Source organism: Silurus aristotelis, assembly GCF_946808225.1.
Source record: "Silurus aristotelis genome assembly, chromosome: 22".
NCBI classification, from domain to species: Eukaryota; Metazoa; Chordata; class Actinopteri; order Siluriformes; family Siluridae; genus Silurus; species Silurus aristotelis.
The window spans coordinates 7048090-7063768 of NC_139595.1; the positions used below are offsets into that span (position 1 = coordinate 7048090).

Consider the following 15679-nt stretch of genomic DNA (forward strand, 5'->3'; position numbering starts at 1 on the left):
ACATAGTATCCTTGCAGACACACAGGCTTGTATCATCTCCGTCTCCTAGCAATTAACAGTTTGCCACTCGTGCTCCCATGATACGCCGCCGGAGATGGGATCCTTTCCACTGGGTGCAGAGCTCTGCATACATGCCAACCACAGGCACAATATCATAAGCACTTAGGGCTCTTAAATCTCTTTGCTCAGTAATATTTAACAATGGATCTCCTATTATGCATGTTGTTTTTATTGTACACCAAAAATGGTTAGTGTTGTTCTCCTTTTTTAAATATTTTAAAAATCCATTTTATTTTCATCATTTAAAATAAAGAAAATGTACACACTTGTGCTCTTGTCTTTGCACCACCCAGGGCATAACTTTATGACCATGTGCCTAATATTGTGTTGTTCCACCTTTTCCTGCCAAAACAGTCCTGACCCATTGAGCATTAACAGCATTAACTTCTTTAGCCATTTGTGCTACAGGAACTAATCTGTTGGATCGGACCACACGTGCCAGCCTTTCGCAGGTTCACCACTGTTCCTTCCTTGGACCACTTTTAATAGATACTGACCACTGCACATCAGGAACATCCCACAAGAGCTGCAGTTTTGGAGATACTCTGACTCTGTCAAACTCACTCAAATCCTTACGCTTGCCCATTTTTCCTGCTTCTAAAACATCAACTTTGAGGACAAAATGTTCACTTGCTGCCTAATATATTCCACCCACTAACAGGTGCCATAATAAAGATAATCAATGTTTTTCACTACACCGATCGTAATGTTATAATGTCAATGTTATGCCTGATGTGTACATTAATTATTAAATATGTATAAACTATAAAATATAATGAAAAATCTGTTAAACAACCTGAAATGCATTTTTATTTATTGTGATTTTAAATGTTTGACCAGATTCATTAGATTACAAAAAAAAAACATGACATCTTTATGACAGCTGACCATCACACCCATAAGTGGGTCTTCATTATACGGTCCATTTAGGACGGATTTTTATGCTGTTGCATTACAATTAACCAATACTGGAACCAAGATGCCCAAATATTTTCCAGCATGACAATACCCAAGCTCTATAGAGACATGGCTGGTGTGAAAACCACACTGAACCTTGATAAACTAGAAAGCTGTCTGCATCCCTGGCATTTTTGTCCAGCATCAGTGCCTGAAATTACTACTGCTCTTGTAGTTTAATAAGTAGAAATCCCCACAGCTATGCTCTAAAATCTAGCATAACATTTTGGCAAAGTTAGCTTTCTGCTTTTAGGTTGATATTTTTGAATAAGCGAATTAACCCCAAAGACATATATACTAAGCTTTTTACCCTTCTTTACCAACGTATGTAAGGATGTATGTAAGGATAACTGCCTCAAAAATAAATTCTTATGAGCTAAAACTTTTGGCTTTGGTGAATTTAGTGGTTTATTAAATACTTTATTAAAGTATATATTTGAAAGTTTGTCTATGAAGAAATTTAACGTCCTAGTTTTATTTTTTATTTTTTTTATGTGTTCATTATGCTTCAGGGTGTTCAAGGGTATGAACAAAAAAGGATGAGTCTCCATATTAAGTGCTTATTTAAAGCTTGATGAGACATTTCAATTATCATTTTCGATTCTTTTCTTTTTTACTGGATCGCACTATATTTCTCCATAAAAGTGGCACTTTTAGGGCTGACTCTGTAATCTCAGGCACAGCGAAGCAGTAACTTTCCCAGATTCCTAATGAATATCTGATTCATTTTATAAGATTCAACTACCTGGTAGCAGGTCTTTAGCAGATCAAGACGATGGTTTTAATTTTCTGTGATAGAAGAAACACACTTACTACTTAGTACAAGATGAAGTTCAGACTCAGGCAAAGAGCAGCCAGGAGTCCTAAGTGGGTGGAGAGGATCGAAAGCAAACATGGAGAGGGTGGAGTGATTGAAAGAAAGAGAAATGAAATGATTAAGAAAAAACACGTCTCAGGAAATGTAATAATGGAATGTCAGATGGCGGAGATGAGATTCTGGAGAAGATTTTATGTCCCCAAAATGACAAGCAAATCAATAAACCTAATTATGGCCACTGAATTCAATTTTGCTCCAAAACTTCATAGATAAACGAGTTGAGCGAAACAAACCATGAGGTGATGAAGCAAAATTATATTAATGACATTGGTTAATGAATTTACAGTATGATAAATAATACAAAGCACCGGCAATGTTTATCTGAGAAACCTGTGAAACGCTGAAACAGTCGAACGTCTGATGATGAAAGAAGCATATTGAACGGGAATAAACAACCTAATTAAAGGGAAAGTGAGTGTGTAATGGATAGCTGTCACCTGTCACCCCTCATTCTGTTGCAGCACAAAAAGAGATTGATGGATGGGTGGATGGGCATCTGGCCTGAGGGAAGAAACAGATCAGGCTTCTCAGCCAGATGGTGACAGGTTATGATGAGTGAAACTTAGCCTAGTGCTGCAGCCTTCAACCAAAACATTTCATTTCATTTACAATCCATCAAAGGTTATTACACATGTGCTATTTTTTAAAGCATTAACAGATCCTCCTGAGCATATGCCACAAATCAGCTATAATAATATAAATAATGGAGAGGGCAACAATACATATTGTCTCTCGTTACACTCCAGAAATGCTGGCTATAGGGCTAGTAGTGTCTTAGACACACACAAAGATAGACAGATAAATAGACAAACATGTCTGAGAATGACAGTTAAGTGCTAAATGGAAAAAAAGAATAAATAAATAAATAAATAAATAAAGGCAGACAATCTAAAATGGTAGACTGAATAATTGACTTTATCCTTCCTCAGGGAAAACCGCGTCGTAAAAAATATAGAAGAATAACTGTGTCGTGGCCTTGCCACAATGCATTTACATTAGAGATGCAACTCATCTGACAGTGTATCATACAGCGGTCATGCATAACTTTTGCTGCCAAAACAGAGCTGAACCATCAAGCATTAACAGCATTAACATCTTCAGGAATTTGAGCTACAGGAGCTGGTGTGTTAGATCAGACCACACGGACCACGGACTCCCCACTTGCACCAATAAGCCTTGGCTGCACATGACCCTGTCACCGGTTCACCTCTGTCCCTTCTTTGGATCACTTTTGAAAGATACTAACCACTGCAGACCAGAAACAGCCCACAAGAGCTGCCAGTTTGGAGATGCGCTAAACCCAGTCGTCCAGTGATCACAATTTGGCCCTCGTCAAACTCACTCAAATACTTACGCTCGCCCATTTTTCCTGCTTCTAACACATTAACTTTGAGGACCAAATGTTCTGCCTGATATACTGCACTGACTAATAGGTGCTATGCTGAAGCGATAATCAGTGTTATTTACTTTACCGGTCATAATGTTTTGCCTGATCGGTGTACCTTTGAGTTGCACCTCATCTGACATTGTATCATATGTATCAGGATGTCTGTGCTTCAACCAGCTGATTAGGCAGGGAGAGAGAGAGAGAGAGAGAGAGAGAGAGAGAGAGAGAGAGAGAGAGAGAGAGAGAGAGAGAGAGAGAGAGCGAGAGAGACCTCCTTTTCCATGGGTTCCACCAAGGATTACCGAATAGCATATATATGGAGCCAATATACAGTAAATCTTTAATATGCCTATACACCAGGTATTACTCCAGTGCAGCACTATAATAGCATAATGAATTTAAACTGTGCCAAAGTCCAACATGGAGAGAATGGCCTTTCAGGTACATAGATACAAACCAAATAACAAATTCAAAGAGTAATATGGAGCATGGATTTCTCCATTTGGGCTTGTTAAACCTACTATAAATGATAATTTTTTCAAAAGTAAAAAAGCTCGTTTTTGGTTATTATTTGGTATTAAACTGAACAACAATACTTGCCTTTTTCCCCCAAAAAATCCCAAACCGAACCTGTCCACCATCTGTTCATACTTTAATATCTAACACTAAGGTGATTTAGAACCCTAAAGTAAGTAGTACTGATCTACTCCACTTGTCAATTTTTCTTCAGTGAAATGCAAGACTTTTATTCAGTTTTTCAATTTCTGCGTCTATTGCACAAATTAGAAAAGAATATAAAGGCAGACCTATGTGACCACTCACGCACGACACCTGCACGTATTCACATTCGTCTACAAAATCACTTCCACATCAGTTTCAGCACATACGTAGAATAACTCATCTGGGATGCAACTCTCCAGTCTGTAATAGAAGTTAAACCTGATTTTTTTAAAACAATGGTAGTTATACACCGATTACTCATCCTCTCCTTAAAATCTCAACATTGCAATGTGTGAACTCTGTGCTGCAATACCACATAGACTGGCACTAATAGGTGGCATTAGTGTGAATGGCAGCAGGGTTAATTTGGATCTTTGGTCTGTGTGATTGAGGGTAATTGTGTGAAAGCTGCACAGCTGAAGGCTGTGCTGATGGGCGAAGGACCAGAAACGAGGGAGTTATTAGAAATAATGGAATCCGCGCCGAGTCGTCATAATAATCAATAAACCTGATAATGCTCTTCCGATGAACTGCCTGAGCTCGGGTACACAGAAATGTAGCATGGACAGCATGCCCAGGCATGTAACACAATAATTTCAATATAATTCAATTTATGGTATCAGAGATGACACGTGGAATTAAAAACTGACAATGTGTAATTGCTTTCGAAAAGATTTCGAAATAATGTCTAAAAACACACACATATATATATATATATATATATACACACACACACACACACACACACACACACACACACACACACACACACACACACACACACAAACACACAGGATAATTGGGCTAAGGTGGGCTCTCATTGTCTGTCATGTCAACACTGTGGGCAGCCGCCATGAGGACAGTGTCAATAGAAGTCGGCCTTCTGCCGCTGACCTGAGCTCGACATTCAACAATCTTTTTTTTTTAAATAGCCTCATGAAAGGCAAAATCAGTTAGGGGACTGGGGTACATGATTTATGAGGTAATGATATGGATATTGGGATGTGGCTGTGAAAATTAAACCAGCATCAGAAAAGGTCACCAACTTCTGAACTCCGCCTGTGAATAGTGTCAGTGGACTGCTTAATAATTATGACTTCCTTAAATGAAAGGCAAGAGTCCCATTTTCCAGAAATGCCATTTCCTTTCTGGAATGCTATAGTCTTAAATATAGCACCACTGAAGCTCATGGTGATGTTTGCATTCGGTGAATATGGACTGACTCATCTCAGATAGTTTCAAAGGATGATACATTCCTAGCTGAGGGCAAGATTTTAAAGGGAGACAAAACAAACAGATGGGGAAAAAAGAAAACAAACTCAACTATGTACTGTGGTGTTCAATTCTGAACAGTCCTCCACTGAGCTGTAGCAGAAAGTTCGCAATACAGTTTTTTCTCTAGTTTGATACTCTTACACAAAACATCAGCATCAATGCAGATTCCAATCACCTTGCTAATGCCAAATATAAAATAAATCTATTGGTAGTAAATTTACAAGGGTGAAATGGAATGCGTAATCTTAATCTGACATTCTTGAAAGATGAAACAACACCCTTCATCTTCCACAAGGTTATTAGACTGTAGTCCAATCAGAACAACTGTATCTCTGTCCTAGTCCTATCAAAGTGATATAATGGCTTAGATACCTGGCTACAATAGAAAGTGGCTGCCGTGCTGTCACACAACCAGCTATTGATGTTTATGGTTTCGGAGATATTCATTGATATTTACTAAAGCTAACGAGTAAATATTTCAATATCTGAACCAAATTTCAGTGAAAAGTATATTGTATATCTACCTATAACCATATCTAAAACTACATTTATGCAGGAAAACAACAAAGTGCCTGGAGTCCATTCTCAAATCTCAATTCTGTGCGAATAAAACATGGCAAATTGAGATGTTGGGCTGAACTAATTCCTCAGTCCAGTCTTTGCAATAGGAGTCCAATATTTTTTTTCTAATGTACAATTAGTTCGTATTTACTCTTGTAAATTAAGTGTGTTTTTGAATAGTTTTCTCTATTGTCTTGAACTTGGTCATTAAGCTCAGTAAATATGGTCTTGGTCTTATCAAGAGTTTATACATTAATATTTGTTTGTCTATTTATAGTATTTTTTCCTTATTTTTGGTAAAAATGAACAATGTCGCCAACTACTTGAAGTAAAAGTTTGTACTTTGTAAAAATTTGACTTTTGCCCTCAATCTGTCTTTCATTTTGACGTCAAGAGACAAGATTTTTAGTCATTTTGGTCTTCACCTTTTGCAGACCAATTAAAGCATTCCAGTGGTGCTCATACAAGTCACATACATTAGTCACTATGCACTCTACAATGGCCATCCTGAAACACATGTGCCTGTTTAGAATTTTGCTTTGATATGAATCACAAAAGATGACTTTAGACTCTGAACATTGACAATAACTTAATTTAAAAAAAACAAACAAACTGGGTAATTGTTTCATTTTGATGATCGCAACACAACTCCAAATACTTGGGACAGGGCCATGTTTAAAATTTTTTAGAGGAATATTGTCTAATTCATATACAGGATTACAGCTGCTCAACAGTCTATGGTCTTCTTTGTTGTATTTTCCATATCATGATGTGCCACATTGGTAAAAGATCTGGAAATCAGTCAGGCCAGTTCAAAACCTGAACTCATCTACTACAAATCCATGCTGTTCTACTAGATGCTCTGTGTGGTTTAACATTAAAACTTTCTTTCGGCTTCTCCCGTTAGGGGTTGCCACAGCGGATCCTCCGCACGTTTGATTTGGCACATGTTTTTACACTGGATACCCTTCCTAACGCAACCCTCCCCAATTTATCCGGGCTTGGGACCGGCACTGAGAGTGGCTGGGGATGGTTCCCTGACCGGGGATCGAACCCGGGTCGCAGCGGTAAGAGCGCTGCAGCTTAACCACTAGACCACCAGGGGACCTCTCTGTGTGGTTTAACATTATCTTGCTAAAATATGCAAGAATTTCCCTAAAAATGACGTTAATTCTCTCGTAAAACGAGAAGATGGCACCATTTCTGGATAATGTTTACATATGCATAACAGAACTTCAACCTGCATTTGTAGATAGCATGGCAAACTATTTTCACAGACTATGATTTCTGGAGGTGTTTCTGAGCCCATGCAGTGATTTTCATTGCAGAATGATGCCTGTTTTTAATGCAATGGCACCTGTGTGTTTGATGATGACAAGCATCCAATATCGATTTCTGCCCTGGTTCCTTCCTGCACAGAGATTTCTCCAGGATCTGAATATTTTGATGATATTATGTACTGTAATAATGCGATTTAAAGTATTTGCAATTTATGTTGAAGAACATTATTCTAAAGTTGTTTAATTTGGAGACAGTTTTTCACAGATTGGTGAAGGTTTGCCCATTCACATTTTTACAACACTTACTTTCCCAGGTTTTCGTTGCCCCGTCCCAACTTTTTCTGAGACGTGTTGCAGCCATCAAATACAAAATTACCTTATTTTTGATATGGTTTTATATTCTATTGTGACTATTGTGACTAATTTTTATGAGATTTGCAAAAATTGCATTCTGTTTTTATTTATACTTTACACAGCATCCCAACTTTTGTGGAATTAGACATGTATCTCTCACTAGTGGAAATAACAAAAGAGGCTTACCGTGAGTGGTGGTACAGTCATGCCATTTCACTGCAGTTTTTTTACTCGTGGTCTTGGGTCCCATCAGAGGCCAGACTGATTCTCACTTACCAATAACTGGCTGAGGTCCCACCAGACACCAAACAAATTCTCACTTACCATCAGCCGGCTGTTCGTACGCTGTTTTCTACTTACATTCTGTAAATATCTTGGTTTGTATTGTTTAACATGAGATTACATATTATCACAAAAGGAAAAAAAATAAACCATTACATGTCATTTGGTAAACCATGTAGTGCTTGAGCTTGTGGTTACAGGACTTAGAGTAGGAAAGTAAATAAATATTATAATAAATATAATAATAATAAAAATAATAATAATAATAATAATAATAATAATAATAATAATAATAATAATAATAATAATAAAGAATAAATAAAAAGGAATAAGGAGGAAATTAAATATGAACAAAAACAAATCCCATCCAGTTTGCTTGTGGCTTTTTGTATTGCCAGAAATGGCAAAAGAATACACACTACATAACAAAGGCTACACAACATTCAAATGGCAAAACGAAAAACACAGATAATCGGAGAAGCTGCTGAATGAATAATGATGAATGATGGATGATGGATGGATAGATAGTTGAGAGACAGAGACGTGATATCTTGAAGACAGACTCATTTTGGCAGAAGTTGAGGCATGCATGTTTCTCCATGTTTAAATTTCATGCAGATTGAGCAGAGAGAAGAAATGTGAATATATAGGGAAAAAATCAGTAGCACACTCCGGAAATTCCTCACCAACCCACTACCCCCGTGTCTCACTCCTGTTAACATGTTTTTCATGACTAATGTAGTTTCTGAGGTCAACAATATGCAAAACTCATCAAATAGCCATACTGGAGGTTACATGCACAAGTTATCAATACTGAAACAGAGGTCACACTGAAACATATCTATCTTAATCAGCCATTTTAGATCACAACAAACAATATGAAACACAAGGGGAAATGAGTATGTCGGGATGGGATGGAATCATTCCAGTTCATTAGGGCAGTACAGTACAGAAGCTCTCATTAGACATGGACATACTGGCTTGTGCGGTACGCTGGAAGATCTCATTGGTGAAGGCTCCGATGCCTTTACTGGAAATGGCCGCCAGAGAGAAGATGTACTCTGTGTTTGCTCGCAGACCCTCAACAACATAAAAAGACCTGGGCTCAAAGGATTTCTTCTCCTGTTGATACAAAATAAAAAGGTTATAAAGCGAAAAAAACATCTATAAATATTGATTTATATTACCTAGCATTATCTTATACCACAGAAATAAGTAGTTTTGCAAAAAGGATAATGTGTTTGCTGCCCCTGTGCACTACTATAGATTGTTTTCAGAAATGCAAGAGAACTCAGGAAAAGTGGATGTTCCTATCCTGGAATTCTGACAATCCCATTGCACTTTTTCATGTTAAAGGTCGGATTTATTTATCAAGTTCCCAGTACAATAAATGAAACCTTCTGACCAATTAGTTTTAAGAATTTAACAGTCTTGTAGAAAGTTAATATTTATATCTGTATAATTTTTTCTGTCCTAAATGTACCTTAAATTAATACTTTTCAAGTTTTTAATACTCTAATCAACATGGGCATGGACAAATATAGATGCTTTATGCAAATGTATGTATATTATTAGTGAAAACATACTCAAAATAGAGAATGAAAACAAAATACTATTGTAAATGTTTTAAAGTAATTAAAATTAAATCTTTTACTTATTTAAATCATTTACTTAAATCTTCAGGACACCAAATAAAAATGTTGCTATGTTTCCACACGGACCATTTTAAATGCCGTATGTGGGCATCATGGCGTTTTTTTTTGTTGTTGTTCTGGGGAATAGGGATATGATATAAAGTCTCTGATTCATTACCAAAGAAGATGGTGGTAATGCTCTACTTAAAAATGCGAACCACCAATAAAGAAGAATCATGGCAGATTTTGGTGCTTCATTTGAGACTTGGTGCATCAGTAAAAAAAAAGTTTAGTTATTAAATTTTATTTTTATTTTTTATATCCAAATAAAGAAAGGATGCCGTGAATAATTGTGTGTTGCCTTGAAGGTTTTAATTTCTCTTTTATATTTATTTATTTATTTATTTATATTTTTATCAAAATGGTCAAACAGAAATGTAAATGTAAAAGTAAATTGATCTTTAATAAAAATTAGTGCCCGTAAAATAAATTTTTTCGTTATTATTTTAAAAGACCTATATATATTACACACATATAGACTGTATGTAGACTTAATTATGCACCCTGCTTATTGTTTTCTCCAGAAACTTTTAAAGAATCTCTTCCTTCTTTTATAATAACTGTAATAATCAGATGTCTCACCTGCGTGCCATGCTTTGCAGCTCTGTAAATGAGCTCGTAGCTCTTGATGGGCTCTTTAGAGAACGGTGGATCCCACATCAACTCAATGCTCGTATCTCTCACCTTGCCAGTCCTGAACTTCCCTGGCTGGCCTGGGACTAAATCAACATTTATAAATAAACAATGTAAATTAATATGACATAAAAAAAGATTGAATTACAAAACCATTTGTGATGAACTCTAGTGGAACATAAAAAAGAGATAACAACGCTAAAAGGTTTTCCAAGGTTTCCTAGATAAAAAAAAAAAAACCATTTACATTAGTTCAGGTAAATCTAAATCTGAAAAATGTTTAATCCCTGTGACAGATTATTAAAAATATGAAGGGAATAAAATGCTAGTCCCTGTGACTTCCCTCCATTACCATTTATTTTTACTCACAAATGTATTCATGTGATCAACAAAATTTGCATCAAAGTGGGTTTTATTTGTTCACAAATTCAGTTTATATCACTAATAATAAGGATAAAGGGTCTTTTAAGAGTGTTAATCCCTGAAAGCTATAATATCTTAGATTAAATAAATTCTGATCATTGTACATCTAAAAAGTAGTACATCTAAAACAGTTAATCTATTAGGAAATCTTTCTCAAATTGTCTTTAAAAGAGACAATCTTCCTGATATTGTCTCTTTTATAGACAATTTTATGATTTGCTAAGCAATTCTGGAGATCACTTGTTGGGTGATGTTGGATTTCATGTTTCCATGAAAAGTTTGTGGTTGTCATCATGTAGTCCAAAGGCGTTATGGGTAATATAGATAACCATTACTCAAAATTAAAATACACCAAGATGTCGATGAAACACTTAGAATTTCGTTCTGAAATAAATCTTGCATCCCCCATGATCACACTCATTATAAATTAATATCTTGAACTGCTCGTTTTGACTTTTAAGGCAGTATTTACCAAATGCAGACATTTAAAGGTCAGCAGTCCACCACAGTGAATTCTCAAACATTACACATGTCTGGTAGGTATAAAGATTAGAAATGTAAAGCTGTGTATTTTCTACTCACCCCCAGGCAGGACTTTAATATGCACTGAATCCGAGAAGGGTCCATCTCCTACAGAGGTAAAAGCCAGGACACGGATGGTATAGGTCTCAGAAGGAGCCAGGCTCTGAATGGTGGTGATCACACTATCCTGAACATTATGGATCTTCCAGTTGCTCATCGGCTGCAACGGATCCATGGTGTAGTAAACTCGATAGCCCTTTATCTGGCCATTGGGTTCTTCAGGTTCCTCCCACCTGACGGTTACAGCACTGGGTGAGATGATTTGAGCCTGGACATTCCGAGGTGGGCTGGCGGGCGCCTGCTCTCCGGTCCTAGCATCCACTTTGTTGCTGGGTGGGCCTTGGCCGATGGTATTGAATGCAGAGACGCGAATCTCATACTCAGTGTTGGGGTAGAGGCCACCGATACTGTAGCGCGTCGTCGTGATGCTGTCAACCGTCTCAAACTTGCTATCAGGTGATTTTGCTCTGTATTGGATGATATAATAGGACACAGGGTCTGGGTTGCCAGAGTCCCAGGTAATGGTGATGCTTGTGGCTGTTGTCTCCGTCACGATGGGGGTGCCGGGAGCTCTGGGTAACGCTGTGACAGAATGATCAGTAAAGAGTTTCTGAATTAATGCATGTTTTGGAGGCGAATAACAAAACGAATATAAATAAAGATGAAAAGAAAAACCCTTCAAGACGTCGAAACACGTAATGTAATATTTGCCACTTCTTGAAAAACAATCTGTAGGGTAAATATAGACAATTGCCTTCGAAATAGCAAATAGCAGATGGTATCTTTCAGATGAATTAATAAAAAAAAAATCTTCCATCAGAATTTAACTGACTTTGTCAGAACTGCCTGACAAAAACAGTAAGCAGTCTGCGAATATATCTCACTTACATTTAACGATGACCTGAGCCACAGCTTCTATAATCCCCAAGCTGCTCATTGCCACGCAGGTGTAGTTGGCCGACTCACGCACTCCGTTCAGCTCCAGAACGTTCCGGCCAACCGGCATCTCATCTTCAGGCGTTAGGTCTTCGGAGTTCAGCATCCATTTCACGTAGGGCATGGGGGAGCCCACTGCTACACATGTGATATTTACACTTCCTCCTGGCATGATCTCATGACTTGAGGGCAGGATGGTAAACCGGGGCGGCACGCGGCGAACTGCAGCAGAGAACAAGACAAAAGAAGAGACAGGGATAACAATAATGGCAAACGATCATGTGGGGATTGCAGATATAATCAGGCAGATAAAACGGAAGAGCTGGGCATCAGAATTGACAGGAAAAGCACATCTAAAAAGTAATATTTTAAAAGAAAATAAATGTATATATATAGTATGAGACGACATGGTATAGGGATGTAAAGACAAATCCGAATACATTATTAAGGCAAATGAAATCCTTAACAAATGCAGGACACTGAGTGTTTCCATTCTATGTAGTAGTGACAGAGAATTCATTAACATTATAACTGTGGGGTTTAACAAGACACTACTAAGTGAGCTATGTATAGGAAATGTAAAAGGGAAGAATGTAAAACTCAAAAACACAAATATAAAATGTTAACACGAGGTTTCCTGCTCATTGGCAATTTCTTTTTTTCACCCCGGCAACGTTTCAGAATAACACCGCACCGCCATTAGCAACTCAGCCAGGAGCGAGTGGGAATAATAATGCTGCATATTTCTTTTTAACAGTCTCCCTGTTCCAGTGAGCTTTAATTTCACCGAGTAGCCGTCAGCTTTTGCAGCCGATCTGAAATGCTCTCAGCTTCCCCACGGCTTCGCTGCACAATGACAAATTTAAATGGGATTTTTGTGCAGCTTCAGGGCCAGGCTCGATCCAACAGGGCCCTTTCAAGATCAGACATGGCTCAGGTCGATACGTGCAGCTATCGACCTCATGGGCAGTTCAGTTCAGGCTGCGCTCATCTATTGAGCACGTCAGATATGGATTTGCGAAAGTGCATGAGGGAGCAGGACAACGTGTGCTGCTTGGAATAATGGAAATGTTTGGACTTGAGAGAGGAAAGGAACTCGTGTGGGTTTGTGTATCTGGCAAATATAACAACTAACCTATACATTAACAGGCATAGATTATATTCTAAATAAGTTCAGTCGCTCTGGATAAGTTTGTCTGTCAAAGAATTGCACAACAAAAAGAATTTGACACTTTTAAGGTTTTGTGTTAAATCCATGTAGATGAATTTGGCCTGAATTGACCTTTTTTCTTGCTTTTCACATGATTGTGAATTTAAAACGGTAAAGTTAGTTGCTGTTTCTTGTGTTTATTAAAAGGTTTACTGCTATTTGGTGCAAAGCAACTACAAGAGCATTCTATAGTCACTTACATTCTCTCTCTTTCAAAACATGGCCCCTTGTGCTGTATTTCTAAGTTTAAGTTGAAACTTCTCACCTCAGCAATCATTTTAGTATATCCTCTCAAGGGAGGGATACTATACGATACTATTTAAATTGAATATACCTTAAAGTAGTCAATGTACAGCTTGTATAGTAGTAAAGATTTAATGTTTTCTGGAAATAACTCATCATACAGCCATTATTGTTAAAATAGCAATCAAATTAGCACTGCCTTGATCCTCCTGGGCATGGAATTCACCAGAACTGGACAGGTTGTTGCTGGGATCCTCTTCCACTCCTCCATAATGACATCACGGAGCTGCTGGATATTAGACACATGATGCTTCTTCACCTTCCACTTGAGGATGCTCCACAGGTGCTCAATAGGGTTTAGGTCTGGAAAAATACTTGACCACTCCATCACCTTTACCTTCAGCAAGGCAGTTGTCATCTTTGTGGTGTGTTTGGGATTGTTATTATGTTGGAAAACTCCAATTTGGCAGTTTTTGAAGGAGGGCAATATTTTCTGATTTATAAGTCACAGTATATGTTGTAATCCATGTTTAGCTCAATGAACCGCAGCTCCCCAGTGCCAGCAGCACTCATGCAGCCCCAGACCATTATGTTTCCTCCACCATGCTTGACTGTAGGCAAGATACAATTCTTGGTACTCCTCACCAGGGCGTCTCCACACATGGTTGATATCATCTAAACCAAACAACTTTTTTTGAGTCTCATCAGACTACAGGACATGGGTTCAGTAATGTATGCTTTTGGACAGGTTCTCTTTAGCAAACTGTTTGCAGGCTTTCTTGTGATTCAGCTTCAAAAAAGGTTTCCTTCTGGGATGACGGTCATGCAAACTGACTTGTTGCAGTGTGCAGCGTTTGGTCTGAGCACTGAAAAGCGGACCTTCCGCTTTCTGCAACCTCTAAAGCAATGCTGCAGCACTCATGCGTCTGTTTTTTGAAGTAAGCTTCTGCACCTGAGGCACAGAACGAGGACTCAACTTCTATGATGGACCCTTGCGAGGCCAGTTTCGAGTGGAATCCATCTTGAAAAACCTCTGTATGACCTCAGCCACTGCACTGTAACTCAGTTTCAGGGTGTTGCGATCTTCTTATAGCCTAGGAAGCTTTGTGGAAAGCAACAATTCTAATTCTCAAATCCTCCGAGAGTCTTTACTATAAAGTGGCATGTTGAACATTCAGTATTCAGTATAAGAGAATTGTACCACATTTTTACTGCTCAAATACAAGATGCACAAAATTGTATATTCTGTCAAGCAGCCAAAAACATGAACAGAATGAATAGGACATGTGGATTTGCATGGTTACACAAAGTACATCACTTAGGGTGTACTCAATTTTGTTGCCAGCTATTTAGACAATAATGGCTGTATGTTGAGTTATTTTGCAGGGGACAGTAAATCTGTACTGCTATTCAAGCTGCACATTAACTACTCTAAAACATATCCAAGTTTTATTCCTATAGTATTGTCTCTTGAAACAATATACTAAAACGGTTGCTGAAATGTGAGGGGTGTACTTACTTCTGTAAGATTCTCTGTCTCTCTCTGTCTCTCTCTCTCTCTCTCTCTCTCTCTCTCTATATATATATATATATATATATATATATATATATATATATATATATATATATATATATATATATATATATACACACACACACACACACACACACACACACACACACACACACACACACACACACACATCTTGTGTTATGCTCCAAATGTGTGTTAGAGACTTGATGCAAACACACCACAAGGCAACTCCTACTGTCAAAGCTATTCAAAAGCAAAACTGCATCTACTCTCTCCTGGCAGATCTAGCTCAGTCTGAATAAGTAAATAAATAAATAAACAGATTAAATAAATAAGTGACAAGAAAACAAAAGAAGGAGAAGGTGAGAAATGTAAATTATGGTAATGTACTATGTGCCTATTTTTTCCACACATGAGAAGAGAGATGGAATGCAGCAAAAGGAGACGGATTTTCAGAAGTCAGAAAGAGGAGTGATAGGTGTGTGTCTGAGCAAGAGACGAGTGAGAGAGCAAACTCGAGAGAAGGGAGGGACGGTAATGATAAAGAAGGTATGCCAAGACACGCTCCAAGTGTTCAACACTGCTTAGTGGATTGATGAAATGTCTAAGTAACGGTCAGATTTATTTGGAGCGCATCTACAGCATCAAAGGTTCCGCAATCCAAACTAATG

The 15679-nt window shown here is 37.8% G+C and overlaps 1 protein-coding gene across 13 annotated transcripts in view; it reads right to left on the reverse strand.

Annotated features, from left to right (window-relative positions):
* ptprsb (protein tyrosine phosphatase receptor type Sb) overlaps nt 1–15679 on the reverse strand; it is a 139825-nt gene that overhangs the window by 43085 nt on the left and 81061 nt on the right. For all 13 annotated transcript variants that reach the window (XM_083525484.1, XM_083525490.1, XM_083525482.1 and 10 more), the window contains 4 exons: nt 11974–12243; nt 11086–11667; nt 10030–10166; nt 8731–8875 (listed from right to left, as the gene is read on the reverse strand). In XM_083525484.1, the coding sequence (XP_083381610.1) occupies nt 8731–8875; nt 10030–10166; nt 11086–11667; nt 11974–12243 (1134 nt within the window). The remainder of the gene's footprint in view (nt 1–8730; nt 8876–10029; nt 10167–11085; nt 11668–11973; nt 12244–15679) is intronic.